The sequence below is a fragment of the Fusarium oxysporum genome, chromosome VII (assembly GCF_013085055.1).
Source record: "Fusarium oxysporum Fo47 chromosome VII, complete sequence".
NCBI lineage: Eukaryota > Fungi > Ascomycota > Sordariomycetes > Hypocreales > Nectriaceae > Fusarium > Fusarium oxysporum.
Genome location: NC_072846.1, coordinates 3,683,743 through 3,696,204, shown reverse-complemented (window position 1 = coordinate 3,696,204; position 12,462 = coordinate 3,683,743). Strand labels below are relative to the sequence as shown.

Here is a 12,462-nt window from a genome sequence, read left to right as displayed (position 1 = left end):
GTGGCGAGAAGCACTTGCAGCGTTGAGATTTAGTTAATAGAACTCGTTAGCTGACTCAGCAACTGCGCCACGCAACTGCACATCTGAGGCATCTTGTGGATTTACTACCACTCCATGGGAGCCGGGCCACATATGGAAATTGTGGAATGCAGTGGATATTAGGTAATCTTAGCGAAGGTTTACAAATACCACAGAGCCCCTAGTTAATAGGCGAGTCTGAAGTATATGCTAACTAAAATGCCAGGCCTAGGACAACGCATGCCTGTCCCCTCAAACACCTGGAATGCTGTTCAGCTGTTCCCGTGATGCTGCTCGCGACCGCAGCTGCCTGGCTGGAAGAAATAAAGAGCTGCACGATCCCGTGCATTAGTACATGGAGGACGCGTCCCTCGGATAATTCTCATCAATTCGCTGATGCTATTATATCTTCGACTAGGTTATGTGGAGTTTAATTGTCTGATAAAGCCACAGAGTCTGTCTACCTTGGCTCATTTTCGCCACATGGTGGCCTTTTTGGTCTAACTGGCGTCAAATCTTCAGATGCAAATATTATACCGGTATCACGATGGCCGACTATCAGCCCGATTCTCGGCCACCTACTCTCGAGCGTTCTGCGCAAGTGAAATCGACGGCGGCGATCCCAGAACGGACAGAGGAAGATGAGAAACGGCTATTTCGCTTGTTCAGAGGCTGGACTTTGTCCGAAAGAGATGGCCAAACGCGTCAATGGGTCTACCGGTTTGGATACGACATTCAGAATATCGCAACGAAGGAGCGCCGCTGGGTCTGTTGTCTGTGTATCAAGCGGAAGGACCCGAGGCCGAATAATTACAACTACAAGGGCCTGCAGAACGCCAAGGGTCACTTGTTCAAGGATCACAACGGCATAGTCGATCCTTCGGGTAAAAGGCAGGCCCTGAAATCTACAGTTGCAACACCCGCCCGCTCAGTTGCTACATTACTGCGATTGGATCCAGAGGTCCCCCGCGATCAGGAAATAACGAACCTGCTGATCAAGCGGTTTAATAAAGCCGCGTTTCAACAGATGATCGTTAACCGGATCGTCAACACAAATCGATCGTTCACCACCGCGAAGGACCCTGATCTGCGAGCAATCTTCGAATATCTCAACCCCTCTGTTTCCATTACGGAAGCTCACATATCCGATGTAGCGGTGCGCGCGATCGCCGAAAGAGATTTCAACGCGAATAAATTGGCTGTATGAGAGGCGCTTCGAAAGAGCCCAGGCCAGATCCATATCCAGTTTGACGGATGGCGATCCGGGAACAGGCATGCTCTTTACGGCGTTACTTGTATATTCAGGAATCTCGACAACAGGCCCCAGAAGTGCGTTCTCGGCCTTCCGGAGCTACTAGACCGCCACACAGGCGAGAACATCGCTGAGCAGATACTCAATATCGTTCGGGAGTTCCAGATTGGGGATAAGCTGGGCTGCTTTACGCTGGACAACGCCTCGAATAACAAAACAACGATGGAAGAGCTGGACCGTGAGCTAGGATTCGCCTGGAAGAAGCGCTGGGTTCGCTGCATTGGCCACGTTATCAATAGAGTGGTGAAACACATGCTATTTGGCCAAGATCCGGACGCGTTCGAGCAACAGATCTACGATGGCCAGTTTACGGCGGCGAGGGAACATGAGCAATGGCGCAAAGGGGGCCTAGTGGGTAAATGGCATAACTTCGCCGTGGTAAGCCGATCTTGTTCTTAGTTTTACTACATTTCGTTTTATAACTCTCCTATTTTCGGGCGTATTTTAACTAGATTTGCAGGAGGTTAACAGATCCGGTATCTGGACCAACACCCTTAAAAAGGTTCAGCAGGTCGAGTCCCAACTATCCAACGATCCAGCGATCCAAAATCATGGCCCTGTTGGCGTTGTATTAGATAACGCTACCCGCTGGCTTTCACAGCTGGCCATGGTCGACCGGACTCTTGTTTTGCAGCTGTTTTACGACCCTTTTATCCAACGAGCGTTGAGTGAGTGGAACAAAGCGAACCTTACGAGAAGTGGCTCCGTTAGGAAGGGTGCCAGGATGCCGTTCTTTTTGAAGGATGAGAACAGGATTTCAAGCAGCGACTGGCGTGTGCTCCAGGCGCTCCGCGATATCCTACTAGACTTTCAGCTAGTAGTCAAAGCCTTGGAGGGTGATGGACTGGGGAAACACCAAAAGCAAGGTCAAGAAGATGAGGTTGAGCCTCCATTATCCGGTAAGCCCTGGATGGATTGAATTAGTCTGTAAATTGGCATGGCTAACCAAGAAACGACTATAAAGTACAAGCTGGGATCTTCTTCACGCGTACGAATATCTTCTCGAATCCCTCGAATCCGCCAAAAAGATAGCCGTTGGCCTCCCTGACTCCGGGCATCTCGCCGTTAATATTAACCTAGGCTGGATAAAGCTCTATGAGTATTATCAATACCTCAACGATAGCCCTGTGATTTACGGCGCGGCGGCTCTCCATCCTGCTTACCGCTGGGCATTATTCGAAGATCTGTGGGGCGATGATGCTAAGCGGCGCACGTGGATTATCAAAGCCAAGGCAATTATTCAGGATCTGTGGGAATGCGAATACAAGGGCCTATTTTCTGAGGATCAAGACTCTGATTTACCTGCAAGTAAAGACTTAAATCCCCGATGAATGAAATTCACAGCCTGGCGTAATAGCAAACGAGGGCTAACTCTTCAGAATCAGGCTGTTGACAAGTCTCCCGGGGTATCTCCTTCGTTATCGTATAGTGGGTTGGATATCGATGAGTACGATCAGTGGCAACGCAATATCGACGATTCTGACGCCCTTGTTACTGATCCATACGAGTACTGGCACACTAGGCGGCTCAGGTACCCCAAATTGAGTAGGATGGCCCTGGATTTACTGACTGTGGCCCCTATGTCAGCAGAGTGTGAGAGGTTATTTTCAGTGGCCGGGCAGATGGTTACGAGGCTTAGGAATCGGCTAGATGCTTCAACTATCGGCCTGTGCCAGACTTTACGCAGTTGGCTACGTGCAGGATTGATCGGGCAGTTGGATCAGATACTTGCAGAACCTTCGAGGGAATGATGGCAATATGTCAGGGGTTGAGTTATGCAACGGATTTATTCCCTTGCTCGTTATGTGGAAATCCTTTCCACATTGTGGATTCACGTCCATAATGGATACATATCCATCCATACCACCGTCATGATCTTAGTCATTATCCACATCAATTCCATATCCGCGGATGTGTAGTGGAGTGTAGTGGCTTTGAACCCTGGGCCTTTCAAGCAATGGTTGAAGGTCCATACGCGGAAGGCTCAACCGACCATCGTGGGATCTATCGATTTGCTACTCACGGATGGAATCAGGAAGCTCTTGTTAGCGTTCTTGATATTATACATGGACATCACCGGAGCGTACCAAAATCACTTGATCTAGAGATGCTCGCAAAAGTGGCTGTCATCGTCTACTATTATAAGTGCCACGAAATTATCGAGGTTTTTGCTGAAAGATGGTTAAAAGCACTTCATAATAGTCGTACAGACCATTACGGCAAGGCCTCCATGCTGTGGCTACTAATATCATGGGTATTTTCGTGTCCTGAAATATTCGAAAGCATGGCCGGGCTCGCATTGAAATATAGCACTAGGCTCATCTCAGCAGAGAGTGTACCTATTCCGGGAGAAATTCTGGGTAAGACTGGGAGCTATATGTCAAGGTTTTTCCTGACAAAGAACTTATAGATCGGATCGATCAAGAGCGTCAGGGTGCTCTAAGAAAAATATTTACAAGACTATACGGCCTACTCGATACTCTGCAACATAACGCCGACTGCTCTTACGAGTGTTCATGCATGTTACTGGGAAATTTAACGAAGGAATTGGGGGAAAATTGCATCCTCAAACCGCCGATCGAACCACCTTTTGAAGGCCATAGTATTGTATCGGTCAAGAAGATGATCAGTGACTTTTCTTCCGTTAATTGGTGCTCAAGGCCAATCTCTGGAATATCTTATGACAGATATCATTGTTCTCACTCCTGTAGCATTGTGGAGAAGATGAGGCCGACCTTGGAAAGGATGGAAAAGGAATTGCCTTGCCTTCGGTTGGAAGATTTCGGGCTTTTGACAAGGCATTAGCGCTTTCATGGTTTGAAATCCAACATTACGAAAGAAAAAGTCTGAAAAAGGATACCAAGGTTACACTTGGCGAAGGAAATGACTCGAGCTATGAAGCTCCTTACGGGAGGGAGAGACAACCTTTCTGCGAAATTCGTGACAGCAAATGAATCGTCACACGAGCCGAGTTTACTCAGAAGACTTATGATAATTCTTCGACTCTTTAAGAATCCATGTTTATCTGATACCGAAGGGTGGGCAATGTTCATGTACGGAGCGCCAAGAGCATCGGTTGAAAGGCAAAGTGCTAAAGGACATCAAAGACTACTATAGGACGATGAGCTAGCTGCTTCCGGCAGATTGTAATAGAGGCTGAGCCTCTCCAGCTTCTGCAGCTTGGCTGGGGGTAGAGTGGGATGGCTACGTTGTTCAGAAACAGAGAAGCGGGCCGTTATGACTAAGAATATATAAGAATAATAGACAGGATGGAATGGCGGACATGGAGTAGACATTATACGAAGATGATAAACACGTGAGTTTCAGTAGACGATGGTAATGAATGTTGTCTAGGTCTGGAGTAGTCAAGTTGTTGAACTCGACAAGGGTCAGCCGACGGAAAGGCGACGCGTTTCGTGTTTTAGGTTTTATGATTTCCTTCGTGCGGTACGAGAAACGAAGTGCATTTCCATCGGGGAAAATAGGGGGCGAAAATGCTAGACGGTGATTGGTCAAAAACAGGAAACGCAATGCGTTTCTGCTGATAATTCTTAAGTACGGCTGAACTTCGCTAAGCTGGCGCTAGCTATGTTAGGAAATGTAACGCTCGACTGAAGAAGCGCACTACTCTATAATAGGAAATGTAACGCTTGATCGAGAGTCATTCTATCGTAACATACCATGACATGCCGCGACAGCAATATTGATTCAAATAGAATAAAACTTCGCTTTTAATGCTCTTTAGACCAGCGAAGTATAGATTAGAATTCAACTTGGCCAAAAAATTGGTGGCGGCCTTGAAGACCTAATTCGCATTTGCCTATTGGAGGACCCAATACTAAATGGCACGGACCATCAAATCGTGTATCAGGACCTGATACGGGGGGTATTTGGTACAGTAGGCTTTCACCGAAGAAGCATTGTTGATAGTTGACGTGTCGGAGATAAATTTGTTTGCTGTGTCGAGCTTTCTGGAGTACACGGCAGTGAGCTCGAACAATTTACTCTCATGACATGACTGCACGAAAGAGTTTGTGATCCAGTTCGTTCCCACGACAGCGAGGCGTAAAGGAACAGACATATTAGGCGATTCTTAGCTTCGACTTCCTTGAGAATAGAGAAAGAACAAATTGAGAGACCCAGCGATGAAGCGAGAGACTGCGTCGTCTTTATGCTTATAAATTCGTGACACCATGGCTATGACGGTGAGAAGTCCGTAACCTGAAAGATGACATTGGTGAAGCCATTTGGCGGCACAGCATTTGGAGTGATGCCTTAATATGGCAATTTGCGGCGAGTCGAGGGGAATAAGGGCGGAAACATGCATTAGCGGATTACGTGAGTTGAACCATGCACGGGCTTATCTCTGTTCCCAGTGGCACTCACGCAGGACAATTGACCTTGCCCACGGAAACTATGGCATTGACGTAATTAATTCATGGATTCCAAATTACCCGTTTGCGTAAGAGCCGAGATATGCCGAAGACCTTGTGCACATTGCCGAGCGCATTGCCAATTGGCTAACGCTCAGGACGTCGTTAATGCAGACTTGCGTATTGTGATATGCTAAAGTGATATCACACTGTGCTAAAGTGCTAAGGTGATACATATCACCGTGAATATATATCACACTTTTTTTCAGCTAAATGTGATAACGTACATGATAAGCATGCGTCGCATCCAAGTATGCGTCGCACTTTTCCTAACCCTTTCACATGGAAATCACTAGAAAAACACGACAAACGCTGAATCAATTGAAACTAATCGCTTTGTTCTTCTTCAGATATTGCAACAACTATCTGACATGTTCTTGCGTTATGCCCGGTCCTGCCGCATCCTCCACAACGCCTTTCCTTCGTTTGCGCCGACCTTCCATGACCACCATTCCTTAACGATTCACCCTCTACCTGCCCATCAGCATTCATCTGATTAATTACCTGCCTTCCTTCCTCTACTGTCATTACCCCTCTTTTCTGTAGTCGGGTTCTTTTTGCCCTCCGCCGCCGGCTTAGTATCTCATTTGCCTGCCGAAGGTCTTGGTTCTCAGCCCTTAGTAAAGCATTCTCATGCATTATTGCCTTGGTTCCCTTAGCAAGAGACTTAAGAGCTCCTAGGATTGACTCTGGAGAGCTACTTTGGTGCCTCCTGATTCGTCTATCGAGGTATTCAGACTGAGATTGGGCCTCAAGCACCGTCTTTGGCGTCTTTGAGACCCAAGGTGTAGGGTGGCTAGCCTCCTCCTCAACCGGTGTTGGAGTCCGTAGCTGTACATCAAGCTTCGAGACCACACTTTCCGGGTCAAAAGGTACAAGCCCCGCTCCTCTAAAAGCCGCCTTGATATTTCTTTCTGTCGTAGTGGCCTGAAACGCGGCGTGAAAAGCCGGAAAGAACTCGGTCTTGGAAACGTGGGTTATCGAGCATCGGATCAGATGCTCAATTTCTCGACCATAAGCCTTCTTGAGCAGGCTAAAATACCCGACGTCAAGAGGCTGAAGCAGATGAGACGAATGAGGCGGCATGCAGAGTGTGATGATCTCCTTTTCTTTGCAATATCTCTCGAAATCGATAGAGTGGTGACTTTCGTGCCCATCGAGGATCAGAAGACGATAACGACCAGTTGATCGGTTGGCTGTACACCGGTCAAAGTGCTTGAGCCACTCGAGACCTATCTCGTTATCGGTCCAGCCATTTTGGGTCGTCGCAATGGCCCAATCGCCCGGGAGGTTGCTTTCTCGGTACCAGTTGGCAAGGTGATATTGACCTGCACCTATGATGAACGGCGGGATCGCCCAGCCTTCGGCATTGATCGCTTGAATGACGGTAATCCATTCCCGGTTTCCAGGCTGCACTGATTTCGGCCTTCCGCGCCTTTCTGTACCTGTGACGACCATTCCGCTTGCAATGAAGCCCATTATAAAGCCAGTCTCATCAAAGTTGTAGATATCGGCAAGGTCGATACCATATTTCGTGATTATATTCTCCACAAGCCTAAACCAGTTGCGAATAACGGTCGGATCTTCGCATTTGGCCCTCTGGTAGTCGTATCTACGAAAAAAACGCGTCTTGAGCTCTTTATGCCGCTTGACGAAGTTGGAAGTCCAGCGCTTGCCGACGGGTGACGCGTCGCGGTCGGCGAGCAATCGGTTGGCCATTTCTTCCACACCACGCAGTCGCGGGGGAAATCCTCGCGAATCTAGGTCGAGAATGAACTGAACTATGATTTTTTCCTCTAGATCAGAGAGTCGGCGTGACTTTGGAATCCAATCGCGTCGAGACTGAATGCCATTCTGCCGGCGACGTAGCCTATGCTCAGAGATCTTATAGAGCTTTGCAGCACGTCGGATGCTTAGCTTCGAATTATTTTGAAGAGCTTGAAGGGCAAGAAGAGTTCTAGCCTCAGTATTTGGGTCCGACATATTTCGTGGTTGAAGAATCAATTGGTCAAACGAAAAGTTAGGTGTAAGAGGGAAAAGTGCGACGCATACTTGGATGCGACGCATGCTTATCATGTACGTTATCACAATAGCTAAAATGCTATCGCCCGTGAATACCCTTATCGATAAGACCATCTAATCTTATCTATTTCTGTTGGATCTACTGTAATTAGCGTTTGCAACACCCCTATTGGCTTGTGTCATCGTGCACAGGCCATCGAGGCGCACAACGGGACATTTCTTTCTGGTGTTGCCTCTGAACAGTCAGTGACCTCGTACAGGAAGGTTGGGGGTACAGGAGACATACATGTGAGACTCCAAGGTCGAAATAGTCTTCTGACTGTGAGAACACTGGCACCGGTAGAAAGCTCCTAATGGGAGATATCTAAACGGACCAGCTTTCATTTGCATTACTTCTAATCTACGGAAAAACAGCATGTGTTCAAATTCGTGGGAGTTTTTGCAAGACAGGCATACCCTATACCTGAGTGCTAGAAAGATACCAGGTTCTCACTATTTCCCCACACTTGCGCAAGTACCCCCTTAACAGCACTAGTCGCATTTCATGGTCACGAGGATTCGCATCGAATTAATGGCTATTGATATCCTCTCGATCGCGCCTGAATCAGCTGATCCGGAATGTGCATTCTCTGGTGGTCGACGTACTATCTCCTGGGATAGAGAAAGAATGACTTGCGAGAATATTGAGAAGGTTGAATGTATAGGTAACTGGCTGCGTGAAGGGCATATCCAGAAGGCTGTTCATAGTGGTATGGGTGTAATTACTGATACGGGTTTTGATAGTGGCGGCGATGAAGACCCTGATGTTAATTCTGATCGATTTGCGGATACCTGATAGTATAGGTGCTAAAGTGCTATAGTAATATCAATCGTGCTAAAGTGCTAGGGTGATATTCTAGCACACTTTTTGCGAATATGTGAATATGAATATGAATATCACTTTAGCGCGTGATATCACAATACGCAAGTCTGCGTTAATGCCGTGACCGGGGTCGTATAAGAGCCCGAGATACCGAGCATATCACGTCACGGAACATCGAGACCTTGAGATTCCCAACTCTTACGCTGCCAAAACACTGAATTGTGAAGACAGTCGTTTATTACTTACTTACAGCTTGTACCAATATATTCAACAATCATGAATGGTGGATCTTCGGATTTCCAGCAATCCCAAGACTCTCCTTATCATTCCGACACCTCCGCGCCGACGCCGAAAACTCCACGTGTCTTGTCGTGCAATCATTGTCAGCACCGCAAGGTGAAATGCAATCGCGTGTTTCCCTGCAATAACTGCCTCAAGGTCTGAGTTGCATCTCATCTCAATCCATCAAGATTGCCGTACTGACTGATACGTACAGGCCAATATACCTTGCGTGCCGTCAACGCCGGCTGCTCCACGCAAGAGAAGAGCGCCAAATGCCGTCTTGCAACAGAGAATCAAGAATCTTGAGGCCCTGCTGGAGCAATATGCTTCTCAAGGGTCACCTAAACAATCTGCCGATACAAACGGATCGGCTCATGATCTTTTAGAAGCGTCTGCCAGATCATCGCCCGCCCAGTCCAATGGCCATGGTACGCTGACGCCAAATGGTCCTGGCAAGTTGGTGGTTCGGAATGGCGGGTATAAATTCCTGGATAGCTACGTCTGGGGGAGAATACACGATAACGTCAGGCAACCCATTCGATCATCGTGGTCTCTGTACTAATTGAAAATGTACAGATTTCAGAAATGCGTCATATTCTTGATGAAGATACTTCGGACGAAGATAATTGCAGCGATTCTCCTGCCCCCCACGAAGACGATGATCTTCTTCTGGCTAAAACGTCAGCTCTAAGTCTCAATGAGCAGGCTCAATTACCCTTTCAGATCCTTCGTTTGTGGCAGGTGTTCCTTGAGAGGGTCAATCCTCTGACCAAGATGATACACACTCCCACTACGGAGCATCTGGTTATTGGTGCCATGACAAACCATTCTAACATATCGCACAAGAATCGTGCACTTTTGTATGCCATCTACCTTGCATCTGTCGTCACTCTTACGGGCGAAGAGGCTATGACTATGCTTGCCTTGCACAAGGATGAAGCGATACATACATTCACACAGGGCCTCAAGAGGGCATTGAGCAAGATCAACTTCCTCAGAAACTACGACATGGTTGTCCTTCAGGCTTTGGTTTTGTACTTGGTAAGAATGCCGCTCTATGCAAAAAAGCTAAATTATTGCTGATACCTTCACAGATAGCCTTACAAGGCCGCAGCAATCACGACGCAGTATGGGTTCTCAGCGGCGTTGTAATACGCATTGCTCATAAAATGGGCCTTCATCGTGACGGTGAAGCACTCGGTCTAACCCCCTTTGAAACAGAAATGCGGCGCCGAGTCTGGTGGCGAATCGTCATACTCGATTGTATGTACGCCGCGACATCGGGAATGAACCCAACACTGCTACCATTGGGATGCGACACCGAAATGCCTCACAACATAAACGACGCCGACTTCTCACCAGAGTCCAAAGTCATTCAGCCCAAGCAGGGTCCCACAGAAATGGTCTTTGCCCTACTGCTCTACAAGATTGTCAATTTTGTCAAAGACAATCGCCTGTCCGAATGCGACCATCTTCTTCTTGGAGGACAAGACGTCGAGCCTGGAACTCCCGAATACAAAGTCTATCGGGAATCACTGAACGATTTGAGCAACCTCGGTGATGAATTCGACAAAATGATGAGTGAAGTGGAGAAGAAGTACTGTGATGCGTCATTAGGACCACTTCATGTCTACGCTCTGGTCTTTCGACCTCATATCCTTCGAGAGGTCAGAACGATGGCGACTGCAATGGATGAAATACCAGAATGGGGTACAGAGGTCAAGAACTCCCATGATAACTTCTTCCGAATCTGGCTTGCTCATAATGAGAATGAAGTTGGGCTCCTTGATCTCACAGCGAATGGCCCTTTCGCATACTCTTCAAAGTCTTACTTTCACTTTGACTCGCTGCTGTTCCTCGCCGGTCAACTTGTTCATCGTTCTCCCGCTGGATCCCTTACAGAGCGGACATGGAGTCTCTTCGATCGGTTCTATTATTATCATGATGAGTTGTACAACCTATCTCAGCGCCAACATTTCCAACTTGCTAGACTTTTGCTCAAGGCCTGGGGGCCGCGAGAAAAGGCTCTTGAGCAACTTGGAACTCCTTTTGAGATACCAATTTGCGTCCAGAAACTTCAGATGGCTGTGTCGCAGGCTGGATTATCATGGATGACCCCAAGAGACGTTCCGTTCACACCTAGGAGTGGTGCAAGTAATGGTGGAATTGATCAGTTGCAGGTTGGCACAAATGGATGTACGCCGACGGATATGTTCCCAGACATGAACATGGCTGGTGACTGGTCCATGTCGGGTAACCTCCAACCTATGGATACCCAGAACCCAGTTCTGCCTATCTTTGGCTTCTTCAATAGTACGACATGGTAGGGAAATGCATTTTTTTCGGGCAACACGCGGGAGTAACATGGGAATTCTGGGGTTGCACTGTCAGTAGTCAATTAATAGATATCTGTTATATGGTCTCAATAAATACTGGCCTTCTTATCACATTACCCATCCAACAAATTAACAAAGCCTTCAGGAAGAGGCTTATCCTCAACCCAAGCTTGAATACCCTCAGCAAACAATTTCGGAAACTGTAAATTCCAAGCATGAACAGCTCCTCTGATGACACAAGCAGCACTCTTGTTCCCATCCTCATGCCCCTCCTTTCGAAAAGTCTTAGCTATTTCTTTCGCACCCTCAACATCGTCACCTTGATCTCTAGCTGTTACTAATATTCGTTTGTCTTTGTCTGCAACGTATTTCGCATTGTCATGTTGCCACTTCACAAGCCCGGCGTAAGCGTCATTCACCAAGTTCCAGTCATTATTGGCAGCAATTTCGTTCTTTAGCTGGGTATGGACTTTGAGGCCTTTCATCCAAACGCTGAGGGTGTAAAAACCGCTGTTCATCACGAGTTTGAGGCCGTAGTGTAGAAGACTGGGTCGCTCGGCTGCCCAGACTTGCCATGGGCGGAACAGGGTCGAGCCAGTTACAAATGCTGATTTGACGAGGTCTGGATGTCGGCGGATTAGTTCCATTGTCGTGAAGCCGCCCTGCGAAAGGCCAACAACGTGCGCTTGTCCACCATGTGCATGCTTTCGGATGAGATGCGCAACTGAGTCAGCAGCGAGTTTAATTGACCAGGGTCCTATCTCCCTCGATTGGGAATGCTTTGGGAGATCAGGAACGATGAGATGATAGTCATTGAGGTGGGGAATAACGTGGTCCCATTCAAGGTTGCAGCTGAAGAGGCCATGGAGCAAGACAATTGTCGTTGAGGAGGTGTCGTTATATGACTTGAAGAATAGTTCTTGTTGAGGTGTAGATGTTTGCGACATGATTACTGAATTTCGCCGTCACACTTTAGCCTTTAGGTGATGTTATCTGCAGAAGTTCAAGATCATGCTTGATAAGGACTCAGTTGAGCTGCGCCACTAAGTCGGCGAATGTTTATCCGAAGATGACATTCAGACAGCTTAATTCAAGTGCCAAGCATTTTGGCGCGAACAGCTCGAAATGACCATAGGCGAGATGAATATTAGACAGAGTACCGTATTGACTCTAATAATATCGGGAGGATAAAAGTTG

The 12,462-nt window shown here is 47.4% G+C and overlaps 3 protein-coding genes across 3 annotated transcripts; 2 read left to right on the top strand and 1 right to left on the bottom strand.

Annotated features, from left to right (window-relative positions):
• Positions 1–3,278: 3,278 nt before the first annotated feature.
• On the top strand, positions 3,279–4,114 carry FOBCDRAFT_118479 (uncharacterized protein; the record flags this gene model as incomplete). Its single annotated transcript, XM_059607738.1, has 2 exons — positions 3,279–3,690; positions 3,741–4,114. Coding segments are annotated over 2 exons (786 nt in total), but the record flags the coding sequence as incomplete, so codon positions are not given.
• Positions 4,115–8,827: 4,713 nt separating this feature from the next.
• FOBCDRAFT_251921 (fungal-specific transcription factor domain-containing protein) lies at positions 8,828–11,342 on the top strand. Its single transcript, XM_059610978.1, has 4 exons — positions 8,828–9,085; positions 9,144–9,452; positions 9,506–9,970; positions 10,024–11,342. Exons 1-4 carry the CDS (start codon positions 8,924–8,926, stop codon positions 11,254–11,256), a joined length of 2,169 nt encoding a protein of 722 aa, XP_059467665.1. The 5' UTR covers positions 8,828–8,923; the 3' UTR covers positions 11,257–11,342.
• Positions 11,343–12,238, bottom strand: FOBCDRAFT_228346 (Alpha/Beta hydrolase protein). Its single transcript, XM_054706210.2, has one exon. It carries the CDS (start codon positions 12,210–12,212, stop codon positions 11,379–11,381), a length of 834 nt encoding a protein of 277 aa, XP_054562185.1. The 5' UTR covers positions 12,213–12,238; the 3' UTR covers positions 11,343–11,378.
• Positions 12,239–12,462: the final 224 nt, after the last annotated feature.